General features: G+C 47.7%; 5 protein-coding genes across 5 annotated transcripts; 4 read left to right on the top strand and 1 right to left on the bottom strand.

Moving 5' to 3' along the window:
* Window positions 1–256: 256 nt before the first annotated feature.
* I302_101089 (uncharacterized protein) lies at window positions 257–3,014 on the top strand (the record flags this gene model as incomplete). The annotated part of the gene is made up of 12 exons (XM_019191098.1): window positions 257–379; window positions 443–501; window positions 579–596; window positions 720–881; window positions 1,017–1,192; window positions 1,399–1,560; window positions 1,626–1,737; window positions 1,803–1,915; window positions 1,977–2,013; window positions 2,080–2,334; window positions 2,477–2,682; window positions 2,743–3,014. 12 exons carry the CDS (start codon window positions 257–259, stop codon window positions 3,012–3,014), a joined length of 1,695 nt encoding a protein of 564 aa, XP_019047846.1.
* Window positions 3,015–3,481: 467 nt separating this feature from the next.
* Window positions 3,482–5,161, top strand: I302_101088 (uncharacterized protein; the record flags this gene model as incomplete). The annotated part of the gene is made up of 5 exons (XM_019191097.1): window positions 3,482–3,663; window positions 3,783–4,041; window positions 4,171–4,338; window positions 4,527–4,920; window positions 5,034–5,161. 5 exons carry the CDS (start codon window positions 3,482–3,484, stop codon window positions 5,159–5,161), a joined length of 1,131 nt encoding a protein of 376 aa, XP_019047845.1.
* A 693-nt stretch (window positions 5,162–5,854) lies between these two features.
* Window positions 5,855–8,135, top strand: I302_101087 (uncharacterized protein; the record flags this gene model as incomplete). Its single annotated transcript, XM_019191096.1, has 11 exons — window positions 5,855–6,065; window positions 6,211–6,562; window positions 6,627–6,667; window positions 6,731–6,751; window positions 6,817–6,833; window positions 6,908–6,940; window positions 6,994–7,146; window positions 7,236–7,367; window positions 7,478–7,635; window positions 7,738–7,865; window positions 7,933–8,135. The coding sequence occupies 11 exons, from the start codon at window positions 5,855–5,857 to the stop codon at window positions 8,133–8,135; spliced, it is 1,449 nt and encodes a 482-aa protein (XP_019047844.1).
* A 612-nt stretch (window positions 8,136–8,747) lies between these two features.
* I302_101086 (uncharacterized protein) lies at window positions 8,748–10,016 on the top strand (the record flags this gene model as incomplete). Its single annotated transcript, XM_019191095.1, has 1 exon — window positions 8,748–10,016. The coding sequence occupies one exon, from the start codon at window positions 8,748–8,750 to the stop codon at window positions 10,014–10,016; it is 1,269 nt and encodes a 422-aa protein (XP_019047843.1).
* A 517-nt stretch (window positions 10,017–10,533) lies between these two features.
* On the bottom strand, window positions 10,534–13,732 carry I302_101085 (mitochondrial Rho GTPase 1; the record flags this gene model as incomplete). Its single annotated transcript, XM_065869210.1, has 12 exons — window positions 10,534–10,729; window positions 10,913–11,109; window positions 11,232–11,363; window positions 11,536–12,115; window positions 12,242–12,564; window positions 12,660–12,761; window positions 12,826–12,945; window positions 13,017–13,118; window positions 13,181–13,323; window positions 13,391–13,472; window positions 13,536–13,594; window positions 13,690–13,732. The coding sequence occupies 12 exons, from the start codon at window positions 13,730–13,732 to the stop codon at window positions 10,534–10,536; spliced, it is 2,079 nt and encodes a 692-aa protein (XP_065725282.1).
* Window positions 13,733–13,735: the final 3 nt, after the last annotated feature.

The following is a 13,735-nucleotide window of genomic DNA, read 5'->3' as shown; positions in this document are numbered from 1 at the left end:
ATCTGATTGTGGGTGGTCCGAGCGTGTTGATGTGTTAAAAAGGTAAACACAGCCACAAACAAATGAATACGAGTAAAACCACCTTTTCAGCCTTGGCCCATTTGTCAATATATCACTGTTCATCTCTTTACATTCCTTCTACTATTCATACATACCTCCATACCTCTCTGTACCTTTGCATCTCACTTGAACATTACTTCCTTGGCATCGAATAGAAACACTTCGACATTGAATGGAAGGAAGCAGAAGTAGAACAATGAAATTATCATCCCTTGCCCTACTGGGCTTACCATTCCTTTACCTCACCTCGGCCCTACCTAAAATAACAAGGACTGGTAAATACCTGTACGATGAGAGTGGGAGCAGGTTCTACATCAAGGTGAGTCATCCCCTAATTATCATCTGATCCGCAGCTGATTATGCTTGTTTTGGGTGTATATAGGGAGTAGCGTACCAACCTCAGGGTGAGGCTGCTGCGTCGTCAGAGGCGAATGCTGCGAAGTGAGTCTATCTTGATTTCCTAGTCGTATGATGTGGAGAAGAGTTGGTACTGATGTTGATGTCGAACGTGAACGCAGTGGTGGATTTCCTGAACCGTAAGTTGCATCCTATCATCGCATTTGCCACCTCCAATCATCTGTCATATTGTCTTGGCACACTCTCTTCTGCCTCCTTGGGACGTCAGCTGATAGCCTCCTTGCCCTTGCTCGTGCCCATAGCTCATCATTCCATGACCCCTTGTCCTCCGCACAGAACTGTACAAGGGATTTACCATACCTCAAGCAGCTGGGTGTCAACTCCGTTCGAGTGTATAGCGTGAATAGCAGTTTGAACCATGATGATTGTATGAAGACGTTGAGCGATAATGGTATATATGTTTTGTGAGTAGATCTTTCTTTGCTCTTTCCTCCCCTTCTCACGGAGTACCTCCCTCCTTCATTTATCTGCTCACCCCCAAACCTCCTTCTCTTTATTCAGCTCGTACACTTCAGCTAATATTCTTCGTACGGTTTCAGACTCGACGTATCTCTCCCTCTCAATGGTTCCATCGACAGATCATCCCCCTCCTGGTCTACCAACCTACTCAACGAGTATATCTCGACAATCGACGCTTTCAGGAAATACGATAATATTTTGGGATTCAATATTGGTAATGAGGTGATTACGCAGGTTAGCAATACCAATGCTGCTCGTGAGTAGTCCCTATTTCGCTTGTGAGGAATTGAAGAAATACGGTATGAATTGAGCAAACGAAGGAGCTTCCATGTGGGATGCGATCCCCGATGAGGGGGCTTAACACTTGAAATACCTAAACATCTTGCAAGAAGCAAGGGGAATGACCGATTGCCCGTTCGAAGCAGAGAATACTGGCTGACCTGAATTGTCTTACCACCCCAGCCTACGTCAAAGCCGCCGCAAGAGATATCAAAGCGTATCTCAAATCTGTCGGATCCTCTGCTCTCGTAGGATACTCAGCCACAGATGGAGATGCGGATTTCAGGAATTCCTTGGCTGAATATTTTACTTGTGGGGGTGATGATATTGCTGTGGATCTGTATGGTAAGTCAGCTCTCGTCCAATGACCCATTCAAGCAAAGCTGATGATGATGATGATCGGTTGGTAGGTTTGAACAACTACGAATGGTGTGGAGATTCTTCGTATAACGCTTCTGGATGGGCTGCGATCGTATCGGGAATGCAGAATATCCCTGTTGCTACCTACATGTCTGAGTTTGGGTGAGTCCAGTCATGGTACATCACGCAGAGGGAAACCAGACCCTGATGTTGAGTGTTTACCACAGATGCATCTTCTCCCCACCTCGATTGTGGACCGAGGTCGCCGCCTTGTTCAATACACCCGTATCCGACGTGTTCAGTGGCGGTATGGCTTTCAGCTATTTCCCTACTTCGGATGGTGAGCTGGATTTTCTCGGCACTAGTCTCTGTAGAATGCCAAGCTGACGCAATGTTTTTAGGTTACGGGATGGTCACTTTCTCAGGTGATGGAAACACGTAAGCGGAACTTATCTTTGGTCTCTCGTTGGTCATCGTAATGCTGAGGGCGTTCCATGACTATAGCGTCACCACCTCCGACGACTTCAACAGACTCTCAACCCAATACAACGCCACTTCCCCACCCAACTCACCAGCCAAATCGTCCGTCACTGCTGGTCAACTCAATTGCCCTTCCGAATCTGCTTCGCTTGTGGCGTCGAACACCCTCCCTCCTACACCCAATGAAGCGGTTTGTAATTGTATAAACCAGAAGGCTTTGTCGTGTCTGGTTAGACCTGGTACGGCTAATTCGCCTACTATTGTGGGTGAACTGTTAAAGTGAGTAATGTTTGTGCTACGCACTTTGCTTTTGTCTTCCGCTTTTTGTCATTTCGTTTCCATATATCTTGGAAAAGTTTAACAACCTTTCAGGACGTTTCAAACCTATTTGAATCATGTACTGATCTTTTTGCTCTCACAGCTACGCGTGTCAACTCCTCGGATCATCCACCAACGGAACTGCCTCATGTGATCCTATCGGCGGGAACGGTACTTCAGGTACCTACGGAGAATTATCATACTGTTCTCCAGCTATCAAACTGTCTTACGCCATGTCAGCATACTACGAGTTCAACCCTGTGCAAACCTCTTGTGATTTCTCCGGAAATGCTACATTGAGTCCTACGAGTGAGTTGTTTAGATCTCCGTATCGAGTCGAGATCTCATGCTGATCTATGTTTGAAACAGTGCCCAACACAGCCGAAGATGCCTCCTCAGCAGCATCTCAATGTCTCTCCTCGGAACCTTCCGGCGGTGTTTTCACACCCTCCCCCGTTGCAAGTAACGGAGCGAGCCAAACTTCATCTTCGGCCAGTGGGAGCCGAACGAGCTCTGCGACCGGATCTGCAGGCAGTGGATCGTCGAATTCAGGAGCTTCGGCTACTATCTCTGGAAATGCCTGGGTCGGTGTGGTAGGATTGTTGGGTGCTGTGCTGGGTGGTGCGGCTATGGTTCTTTAGTTTGATATTGTTCCAGGGTGTAGGTGTAGATAAAGTAGAGCCGAGTGGATGGTAAATGGCAATGGATATGGACATTATAATTACAAGTATGTATGAGTATTGCATGGTATGGTATGGGTGATTGGACATTGAGTATGGTTTGTGATATTTGCGTTTTTTTTAGAATATCGGCGCAGTACTCGATTGATCGCATCGGCATAGGACGTCCAGGTTGTAAACTTAGGAATTCGTATCTGTTCCTTCATGATTCCAGTGAATCAGTTCCGGCGGTTAACGAATGTCCAAGGTTGCGTTTGACGTCACAGTGAGATAGAACCTCCACTTATGCGTTCATCGTTGTGAGATTGGGACTACATAATTCTATGGATGTCTCTTTCGATTATATTCATTCACGAAGGTACTATTTATAAGGCAAAGCTCTCTTTATGCTTGACCCGCTGTAAAGAAACCCAGAGTAAAAGAACAGGATGTCACCAATCACCTCAGCAGAGCTCAACTCCCTCCCTATTGGGTATGCTACGCCGAGTTTGGGGTTGAACCCTGCCCATACGCTTGAGATCAAGTTTCAAGCTATGCAGAATAACGGGTGGAAAGAGGTTGAATTGGGTTTTGGAAACTATGTAGCATGGGTGAGGGGAAGAGTCAATCTGTAAGTTGTGTGCTGGCTTTGGGTTTAACTCTCTTTCTTTCTTCGTTTCAAAGATGGCACCTGGATCGGCGGCCAGATCAGTCTTCGTGAACGCGAAAGCTGATGCCCCACCCACCCAGCCCTCCTTCAACCTGTCCAGAAGAATGGAAAGTAGATGACGAGCCTGATCCGTCCGACTCTACTATCTGGCAAGCCATGTACGACCACGCTGAAGAGTTGAAAGCTCTGGCTGGGAAGTACGGATTAAGGTTGTTGATGCTTCAGCCCCTGAACCAATTTGATGGGTGGCCGAAGGGACATGAGAGGGAAGAGTGGTGTAGGAGGAAAGCGGAGAGGTGGGTGGGGTTGTGTAAGCTTTTGGGGGTGGAGTATCTGCAGGTGAGTGATTTGGCTTCGGGATGAGTGTACGAGTTGTACCATTGGAGTGAGGTTGATTGGGGTAGAAATCATGTATGCCAAATAAGGGAACGAGCTGACTATATTCGTATTCCCTTTTTTCGGGTTTAGGTCGGGGCGAACGACGAAGCCTCTGCGGACGGGGGGGACGACAAGACTGCGTCCGACCTCGCTTGGCTGGCTGATCTGGCTAAACCAGTCAAAATCGCATATGAGCCGTGGTGCTTCTCGCCGAGGTATCCTACGTGGGAGGCGTGCTTGGAGATCGTCAAGAAAGGGGTGAGTGGGGTTCTCAGAACAAATCGGGTCTATATATGTGGGAATATCGCACTGTAGTCAAGCGAAGGCTATTGATATTTACGAAACTCGTTTCTGGCTGATGGACCATCCTGCGGATTCAATCTTTATAAGAATTCGAAACCTACATTGAAAAGATCGCTTACTAACCCCCATTGTCTTCGTACCAGAACCGACCCAACCTAGGCCTATGTCTCGATACAGCCCAAATGGCCCTCTCACCCACATACGGCTACGACCCCACCTCATCCACCCCTCCCCCATCCTCCAACTTCTCAGAGTTAATTGACAGGATCAAAGCCATACCCAAAGAATTGATCTTCTACCTTGAAATATCGGATGTCCTCCCTCCCACTCCTGCGTTGACACATGGAAGTCCATTCGACGAGTGGCATAAATCCCAGGGAGCCGATACGCCTACTAGGTCCTCGTGGGTCTTATGTGGAAGGGCTGTACCATACGTCGGTAGGAGTGCGGGTAAGGATGTGAAGGATGAGAAGAGGGATATGGGAGTGGCGAGAGTTGGAGAGGTTGCGAGGGCTGTTTTTGATACGGGATTTAGGGGTGAGTGTACTGTGGTACTTCTTTTGCTCTGTGATCAATCTACGTATCCTGTATATCACATCACTCAGATAAGTCGAGAGGAGATTGACAAGCTGACCCACGCTCACTCGCAGGCCCGGTCATCTGGGAACCGTTCGAGGCCCTCGTGATGGAAACTGAAAATACCGGGGTGCCCGAGCTTTACGCGCAGGTTGGCAAGGTATCGAGGGAGAAGCTATGGGAGGAGGTTCTGAGTATTTAGTGTGTGTTGATCGAAAATAAGGTATCTCACGCCCAAGATGGGGGAATGAGGTGATGGATCTAGTCGGTGCCTTGTGTGATTGTCTCATCTTGGATCTAGTCAACCGAGTAATAATGTGGATGCCAATGCACCATGTCACTAACAACTGTACTATGGACTATGGTACCAACATACACCCCCCCTGCTCCGCTTTGATCCTCTGATAAAAAGGGTAAAAGGTCTGAGCTCATCATGTACACCGTATACTGACCATGTTTACTGATCGGACCTCGCACCAGCATTGCACCCAGATCCCTCCCCCCCCCCCCCCCCACTCGCCGCTCGCCACTGCCCACTTGTGTTTGATGATGAAACGCATACACAAGCACATCCTTTGAGACCCACCTTATGCCCGAAGGCAAGCTTACTACAGTATGGTGAATCGGGGCTGAGTTGATCGGAGTTGACTGATGGTCTACTATACTGTGTCCGTGAGAGTGAGAACAAGCTTGAATTGCGCCCTTCTTCTTGTTACCATCAAACAAATACATACATATACACATATCATGAAAACAAAGTCATCTATATAAAAGGAACCATCATTCGCAATCTTCCCTCTCTTTATCCCCTCTCAGCTCATCTCAGATAACCTTATTCCCTTCAGTCACTTGAAATATCATGACCTCGGTTCGAACCCGGTAACTTGCATTGAGAATGTCCAAACGACCCACTTCACCCCATGCAGACGATGAACAGCGAGGGAAACCAAAACCCAGAGCCAAGTCTTATGGACTGGGATTGATGCTGCGTGGTCATGATAATCAGGATTCGGAATCATCTTCAGCGGTAACGCAGCAAGGAGAAGGGGAAGAAGCGATCAATGTGGACGACCAAGGTACGGGTACGGGTACGGTGGCTGATGATGGTGAGTTACTTGTCAGGTTGCCCTGTCCGTCACATGTCACGTCGCACACAAGCTTTGATCGCTTCTCACTTGTCATTTCGAAATTTACCGAAAGCTGAATAATCGTTATGTAACTTATTGATGTGTTGATGCGATGGCTTGGCAGATACGACCAAATCCCCACCTCCAAACTGGTTACCCACCTTACCCGTACAAAAGGATAAACCCACCTTACCTTTTCTTGGATCTCAATCTCAATCTCATCCCCATCCCCGACCGTACTCCTCGCAGCAACCACAGCAACAGCAACAGCAACAATCAATAGCAATGACACTTGGTGGTACCACCCCCGCACACCCATTATCGCCTACCCCCTCTTCCACCGAAAATTCAACCCTTCCGCCACTCACCCCTCAAACGCAGTATGCCCCTATGGGAGGTGTTGGATCGGGATCGCAGGGCCCACCCAGTCCTACGGGGTCGAGCTTCACTTTCACGTCGAGTATGCAGCATGCTGTGTAAGCGCACTCGAATACTTTCGATGCATGCTTGATTTTGTACTGACTTGTTAGATGTGTTTAGGTTTAGGGAAGATGAGGGGAGACTTTATAATGCTATTCAGGGTGAGTGGGTGGAGTGGCGAATTGGATATTTTAAGCTGATATGATACAATCTATGGATGACAGATGATTATGCACTTCCCGCCGGTAAGCTGACAGCAAACACCATCCCTTGGAGAAGGCGAGCGAGCTAATGGTCGGTGAGATACTAGATACTGAAGAAATCCAGGTGAGCTTGACTCAACATCATCTGGTCTCAGCGATATGTACGGTGTAGCTGATATATTCATTTGATGACATCAGAGACTCGATATCCAGCACCATGCTATTCGTATAGTAAGTTCAAGACACATAGCAAAACGTATCGAACTCACCTGGAAGTTGATTAGCTGTTCGGCGGTAATTACCTACCTCATGTGGGCGAATTCTTGCGGACCCACTCACCACTAGGTAAGAATATGCGAGTGCTGGACCTGGGTTGCGGTACTGGTACTTGGTGTTTGGAGATGGCCCGGGAGTTCCCCGAAGCTGAGTTTATAGGTGTAAGTGGGGCAGGTTCTGCCTTCGACAACGAGTAAGGAGAGGTACAGTAACGGTAACTGGATTCAACGTTTTGTGATTTGCCAACCAGATCGACCTGGTACCGATCCAGCCTGATACATTACCCGACAATTGCTCGTTCGCCATGGACGATATCACCAAGGGACTACCTTATCCTGATGGGACATTTGATCTGGTCACTGGTAGACTTCTGGTTATGGGGGTAAGTGCGATAGCTCTCATACCTCTGAACAGTCTCCCATAAATACCATGACGATCGAGGCTCTGTCAAGACTTCTTCATGATGTTGGATCTTAACTTTCATGCGATTAGCTCCGTGATTACCCTTCTCTTCTTGTGGACATAGCAAGAGTGATCAAGCCCGGCGGGATGTACGTAGCTACTGAACCTGATATCAACTTGATCTTACCTGAGGGACAATCTCAAAGAGAGCTCAAGGGGTGGAACAGGTGGGAAAATGGACTACAAAAGTAAGTAACTTGGGTAATTCCATTGAACTTTTCCATCATAGCAGCACGTCTCTGTTATTCTTGTTCACGACTGTCGCTGACAAGACCCTACTCGATCTTCAGAGCAATGCTCAATAGAGGTACAGACCCCCAACTTGCCCCCAAACTACCCCAATACTTTACGGACTCAGGTCTCTTCCAGCAAGTGGACTCGGTAGCGCTGGATTGGCCACTCACACCGTGGTCGCAGGGTAAGTGATGTACTGTACTCTATTGACATTGGCATTGTATTGACTTGATTTGACGTATGCACTTCAGACCCAAAACAACGCTCAGTAGGCTCAGTGATGATTCGCGATGTCAAGCAGTTCCCTGATACTTCGCGTTTACTCATCATTGACGGTGCGGGGATCTCGCCGACGGAATACGATGGAATCAAGATTAGGTTTTTGCAGGAGATCGAGATGGATTGGAAGATTGTTTGGAAGTTGTGGGCCGTCTGGGGTATCAGGTTGGCCTGAGGGTGGGCTTGTGCTGGGAATTGCTGGGTGGGGTGAAGAGGATATTTCATTTGGATTATAATGCTGAGTTGGATGGAGAGTGTATAATGTTGTATATAATCTTATAATCTTATAATGACTTGATATGACTTGTAGTGAACCTTAGTGTGGCACTCGTTCGGTAACGTGCGCGTACTGTACAGTAAACATCGCATCGATCACCGAAGGTCAATATTGAGCTTCTACGATGCGATACAAACTCCCAGCGTATCGCCCTGTCTTCTCTCAAATCTACAATGACGTTGGCGATCTCACCTTCCTTTATATGTCTTCGCTGGGCTATGTGAGATGGGCTATGCATCGTACTGAGAGCCGAGTATCAAGGTACTGTACATCTTGAGAAGTCGAGCGGCGAGGTGGATTTCTATAAATGGTATGATAAGGTTCGTGAGATGAGGGAGTGGCGACCTAGCATCAAAGTGCTGTGTTGTAACATTCATTCATTCCAATCAACACGTTATTCTACCCAATCCCACAGCATTCACTTCGTTCTACACAGAGCATTCCACCGTACAATAATATAGATCACAGTTTACTTGCGAATTCGAATACAGTCAAGTGATATTGATCAACATGTTCCGCCGCCCCCCTCGACCAGGTCCCCGTCCGCGCGCACCCTCGCCTGACCCCCCGATCGGAAAATGGTGGGGTGATTTGAGGCGTTACGATTCGTATATTGAGCAAGAGGGGGAGTATCGACCTGGTTCTGACTCTGAGGCGGATGGGTATGGTACATCCCCTGAGGAGAGGTCAGATGACAGTACGGGCGAAGACGAGGTGAGACGTGAACGCGGACGTGAGTCGGGTGGATATCACCCTCAGCACGACTATGGGACGGTTCAGAAATCGCAATCAACTGGAAATACAGGTACGAGTGCAGCAGGAGAGGACTTACCACCTCGGTACGAAGAGATCTACCTCGATCTTGATCCGACCCGCACGAGCCGGAATACGACGGAGGGATCGTCCAGTAGGATCGATCCTGATCCGATACCAATCCTGACTGAGATCACCGGCGGCTCTAGCTCTACTCCCATAGCATCATCGAGATCTACCACCTCGAAGCATTCAAAATCCGGTCCTTCCTCTTCCTCTTCGAAATACACTCGCTCGTCCACCCGATCCCACGCCGGTACTTCGAAGAGTGAGCATAACGATATCTTCGCTGGGATGCCGAGCATGTCTTCAACGATGACTTATGGACATCCTTCGTACCCTCACTCGGGTTATCGGCCATATCCTGATGGATCATACGTTTCCAATAACCCATACTTTCCTCAACCTCGACCTCACCATGGATATCAACCTTATTTATCTCCCCCTCGACGTTTCCACGTACCTCCTCAGCCTCAGCCTCAATTCCAAAATATGATCAGATCATACCTCATTCCATCCCAATTAGCCCTGCAACCCACAGATGGTATCACGTACGTCCCGCATCGAGACGAGCGCTATACAGCGAAATCTACCGAGTCGCATCCCTATGCTCGCTCGGACCGCTATAGCACACTCAGTCAGGAAGATATCCAGATAGATCCACAGGATATAATCGTCTATCCCTCATCCTCCACCTCAACTCTTCCCTCATTCCACACCGATACCAACGGAGAGATTGATACGATCTCATCAACATCGTTGAACCTAAACTTCGACGACATCCTTCCGCCCCACCCTCGGGACATTTCAAATGGACGTGACGAGGCTACGCGACACAGAGGACGGTACGAGTTCTCTCTGAGCCTCTCTTTCTCTGCTGATGATGCGTCGGAATTTGCCGATGGGCTGAGAAGGGTCAGAGGGGGGTTGGAGGGGATTGAAGGGGCTATGAGGGGGAGGAGGTAGCTGATTTGATGTGAGGTGAACAATATGAAATGTCCAACGATAATTTTTTTGATTTGATAAATACACGAATGACGGAGTCAGAGGAAGAGGGAATTACTGGACTACTCCGTTCGCTCTCCGTCTTCCGCAGAGATGTTGAATTGTGTTGTGTTGTGATTGTTGATTGTATATCTACATTACAGTACCTTGCTCGAACGGTTGATACCCATAGAGGATTGGATCAAATCATACACGATGATTGTATCTGATTTTACCTGATATGATGTTTTACCTTAAACTTGTACCAAGCTTGAACACGTCTTCGACCTCAGTATTTGTGTTTAGTCTCGATTGTGACTATACTGTAGACAGTACTCCCCAGTTGGCAGTAGAGCCCTCAGCCGAAAATCGACTCTTGCAGTAATAAGTGTACAGTGATAAGTGAACAATGCAATGCATGAACCACCCAACATCACGCCAGTACTCCCAGCAACCAATGAATGTACTACACTCTAACCCCTTCTTCGGTGGATGCATCCTACTGCTGCCCCCTGCCCAACCCACTCATCCGTCCTATCCAACCCCATATACCTCTCAGCGTGTACCCCTGATACCTCATCCAAACGCCCACGACAGCTGTGAATGTAGTCGTAGCCAGCGTTATCGACGCGATCATCCGTACGCGCTGGGCAGGGGACATTGTTGATGAGGGACCTCGAGCGAGGGATGATGTTCTGGGAAAATTTACATGTCAGCGTAGCTCTAAAGAGTGGATGGAGAACATGATCAGGGAGACTTGGTATTCTGTAGGCGTTGAATCTTCAAGTTGCGAACCATATCACATGTATATCGTATAATTGATTACACTTGAGGAGGAACCAACGGCTTGATAGATTCTATGTATAGGAACCACTCACGGATTCAAGCCCACTCTCGTAACAGCCACCCAGAGATTCGTCATAGGCCCCAATCTGGCACTCACAGCCATAGGAGCGGGCAAACCTAACCTTCGGCAATAGGAATCAGGCTGGACTTCATGACGCTGCTGAGCTAGATCCAAATCCGACTTGGTAGCTACGAAGATAGCCGGTATGTGATCGAGCGAGTATTGTTGCTATATTACAAGAAATAAGACATCAGTTGATTGTCTCTGTACAGACTGATCGACATCGAGCATTTATGTGTGATACTGGCCGACGAGAATCAGATGTGTAAGAAGAGTAAGTGATGACTTACCCTCAAGTTCGATATATACGAAAACGAGTTGGTATCGCTCGAATCATGCACGTATATTATCACGTCGGCCATATCTAGTTTCTTGGAATTGCGTAATGTCTCGGATTCGTATTTTGAGCCGAACTCTTGTAGCTGTGAGTGATGGTAGACGAAGTTGAATGTCAGCTCCCTGAAAATACCAGTAGACGAAAGGATCACATCTCTCGACTACAAATTGGACGGAAAGACTGGGTTCGAGTATGTAGATTTAGATTTGAAATATTGGGTAGATATGCTCATTGCTTGAGAAGGTAAGTCCACTCACCACCAGATACTTCTCCTGCCCCTCAATCTCCACAGAATTCACCACGCTCAACACTTTCGTCGTGGGCTCATAACCTCCCGGCGATCCATCCTCATGCCCCCTGAATCCCTTATTCACAAACGACCTCAACAAACTAGTCTTGCCCGAACCAGTCGCTCCGAGGACATAACATAGGAAAACAGATCTCGTAACTTTCTTCTGCCTTCTATCCTGTTTTCGTGGTCTGGTAATATGCAGTGCTGTAGGAGTAGATAAGGGAGGTTCGGTCGATGCTGAAGGTGTAGATGAATATCCGAGATATGCCAGGTAATTTAATGTGGTCCGATGATCTAGTAATGTCGTCATTGACCATTGGGCTAACCATCCCTGTAGTGTCACTCTGCCCATATCGTCTGTAATTGTACTATCTGGGAAACCACTTGCGGACCAAGGATTACCCGGTGAAGTTGAGAACAAATCGTCTAGTTCAGATTGAGATAATGCGCCGTCCTGATCTTTGTCATATGCTTCGAAGATGTCTGTGAGGAATTGGTTGCCTAGTGGTGAGAGCTCGACGGAGCAGTCGTATGGGACGTCGAACCTGTGTAACACAAGACATCAGTATCTTGCGCTTGTGAGATTGAGGTCATATAGGAGACTATGTCCATAGATAGTCCAACAGCCGGGATGATGGGATGACATAAGTAAATAAGACCCAACGACATACCTCGGCGTCAGGAAGTCCTCTCTCAAATCCAAACCCTCTCCATACCCGAACTTCCTCAAGACCGTCCAAGTAGTCTCCATCCTACCCTGCTGTATAAATATCGTATGCAGATACAAGAAACCGAGTTCCGTTATCCCCTCTCCAGGTGGAGAGAGCACAGGCGGTGACTGACCCAGCTGACCGTAATTTGGATCGCGAGGTAGAGGGGTGGACGGGACAGAGTAGGTGGGCAGGGGAAGTACGGCGGATGGGTCATATGATCGGACGAGGTCTAGTATACCTTCTAGTTCTTGATACTGCAATGGGGTGGAGAAGCATTTTTGCTGTAGGAGATTTTAGAGGTTTTAGCGTTGATTCGCGTTACACATAGAACATGGGATATTATGCATGGAGGGAGCATGGCCAGAATGGGACTCACCTGGAACTGATTCAACTCTACCGCATTCAATAGTCCATCTTTATCTACATCTGATATCCTGAATATCCGCTTCAATGCTTCCAGACATTTGGGTTTCAGTGTCTGTCATAGTGAATGTCAGCTGCCTGTTCATGTTCTCATACTTAAGGTCAAACTGGAAGCTTACATGTTCTCTGGAATCGTATAGTGGTGCAGTCGGATGTAACACAGCTTTCTGAGCGAAGTAAAACACCTCCGATACGTTCAGTGGGAGTAATGCTGAACACTCTACTACCGTCTCCACTTCCTATCGCCAGATTGATCCTATCAGTTACTCGGTTCGACCTGGGTGCTGAGAATGAGCGATACGTAACTCACCTTGAACTCCCTCATGATAGGTGCTATCTCATCTTCTAATCCCTGATTTGTCACTTGTCCTCCCCTTAGATCTATCTTATTACCCACCAAAATCACCGGTATCTACTCATACACCGTCAGTTCAATTCCGATTCTGGGGAACAAGTGAGGTCGAATCAGCTCACATTTATACCTTCCCTTCTGAACAACGGTAACCAGTACTCCGCGACTCTATCAAAACTACTCGGTTCTGATATACTATACACCAGACATATTACGTGCGCTCGTGTGAGTTGCGACAAGAGGTGTGCTCGAGAACGGGGATTTGCTATTGATGGGTTCAGCAACGCAATTAGCTTTTTCTCGTGGAAAAGCGAGAGGAGGGTGGGACGTACATGAGGTATCCACTATTGAGGTTGTAACGTTCTCAGGAGTCACTTCTGGCGGTATAGTCACTTCGGGTACGACGTGTTGAACCTTCATATCACCGTCTCAGCTGGAGATACTATAGGAGAGGATCGGACCAATCGATTCACTCACATTATTCACGAATGATTCTTTTATTAGGGATGTTATTATTGATGATTTGCCTACTCCGTCTACATTGCATGATATGCATATCAGTCACCCTCGCCTCATATCTCACACTAGAGATCATTGATCTCATGCTTCATGCATGTATACATGTACTCACCATCGCCGACCAGTACTATTCTCACGAGATCACGTCGGGGCATTCC

Source organism: Kwoniella bestiolae, chromosome 1 (assembly GCF_000512585.2).
Source record: "Kwoniella bestiolae CBS 10118 chromosome 1, complete sequence".
Classification (NCBI taxonomy): domain Eukaryota; kingdom Fungi; phylum Basidiomycota; class Tremellomycetes; order Tremellales; family Cryptococcaceae; genus Kwoniella; species Kwoniella bestiolae.
The sequence above is the reverse complement of the archived record's forward strand: the minus strand, read 5'-3'. Positions and strand labels throughout refer to the sequence as shown.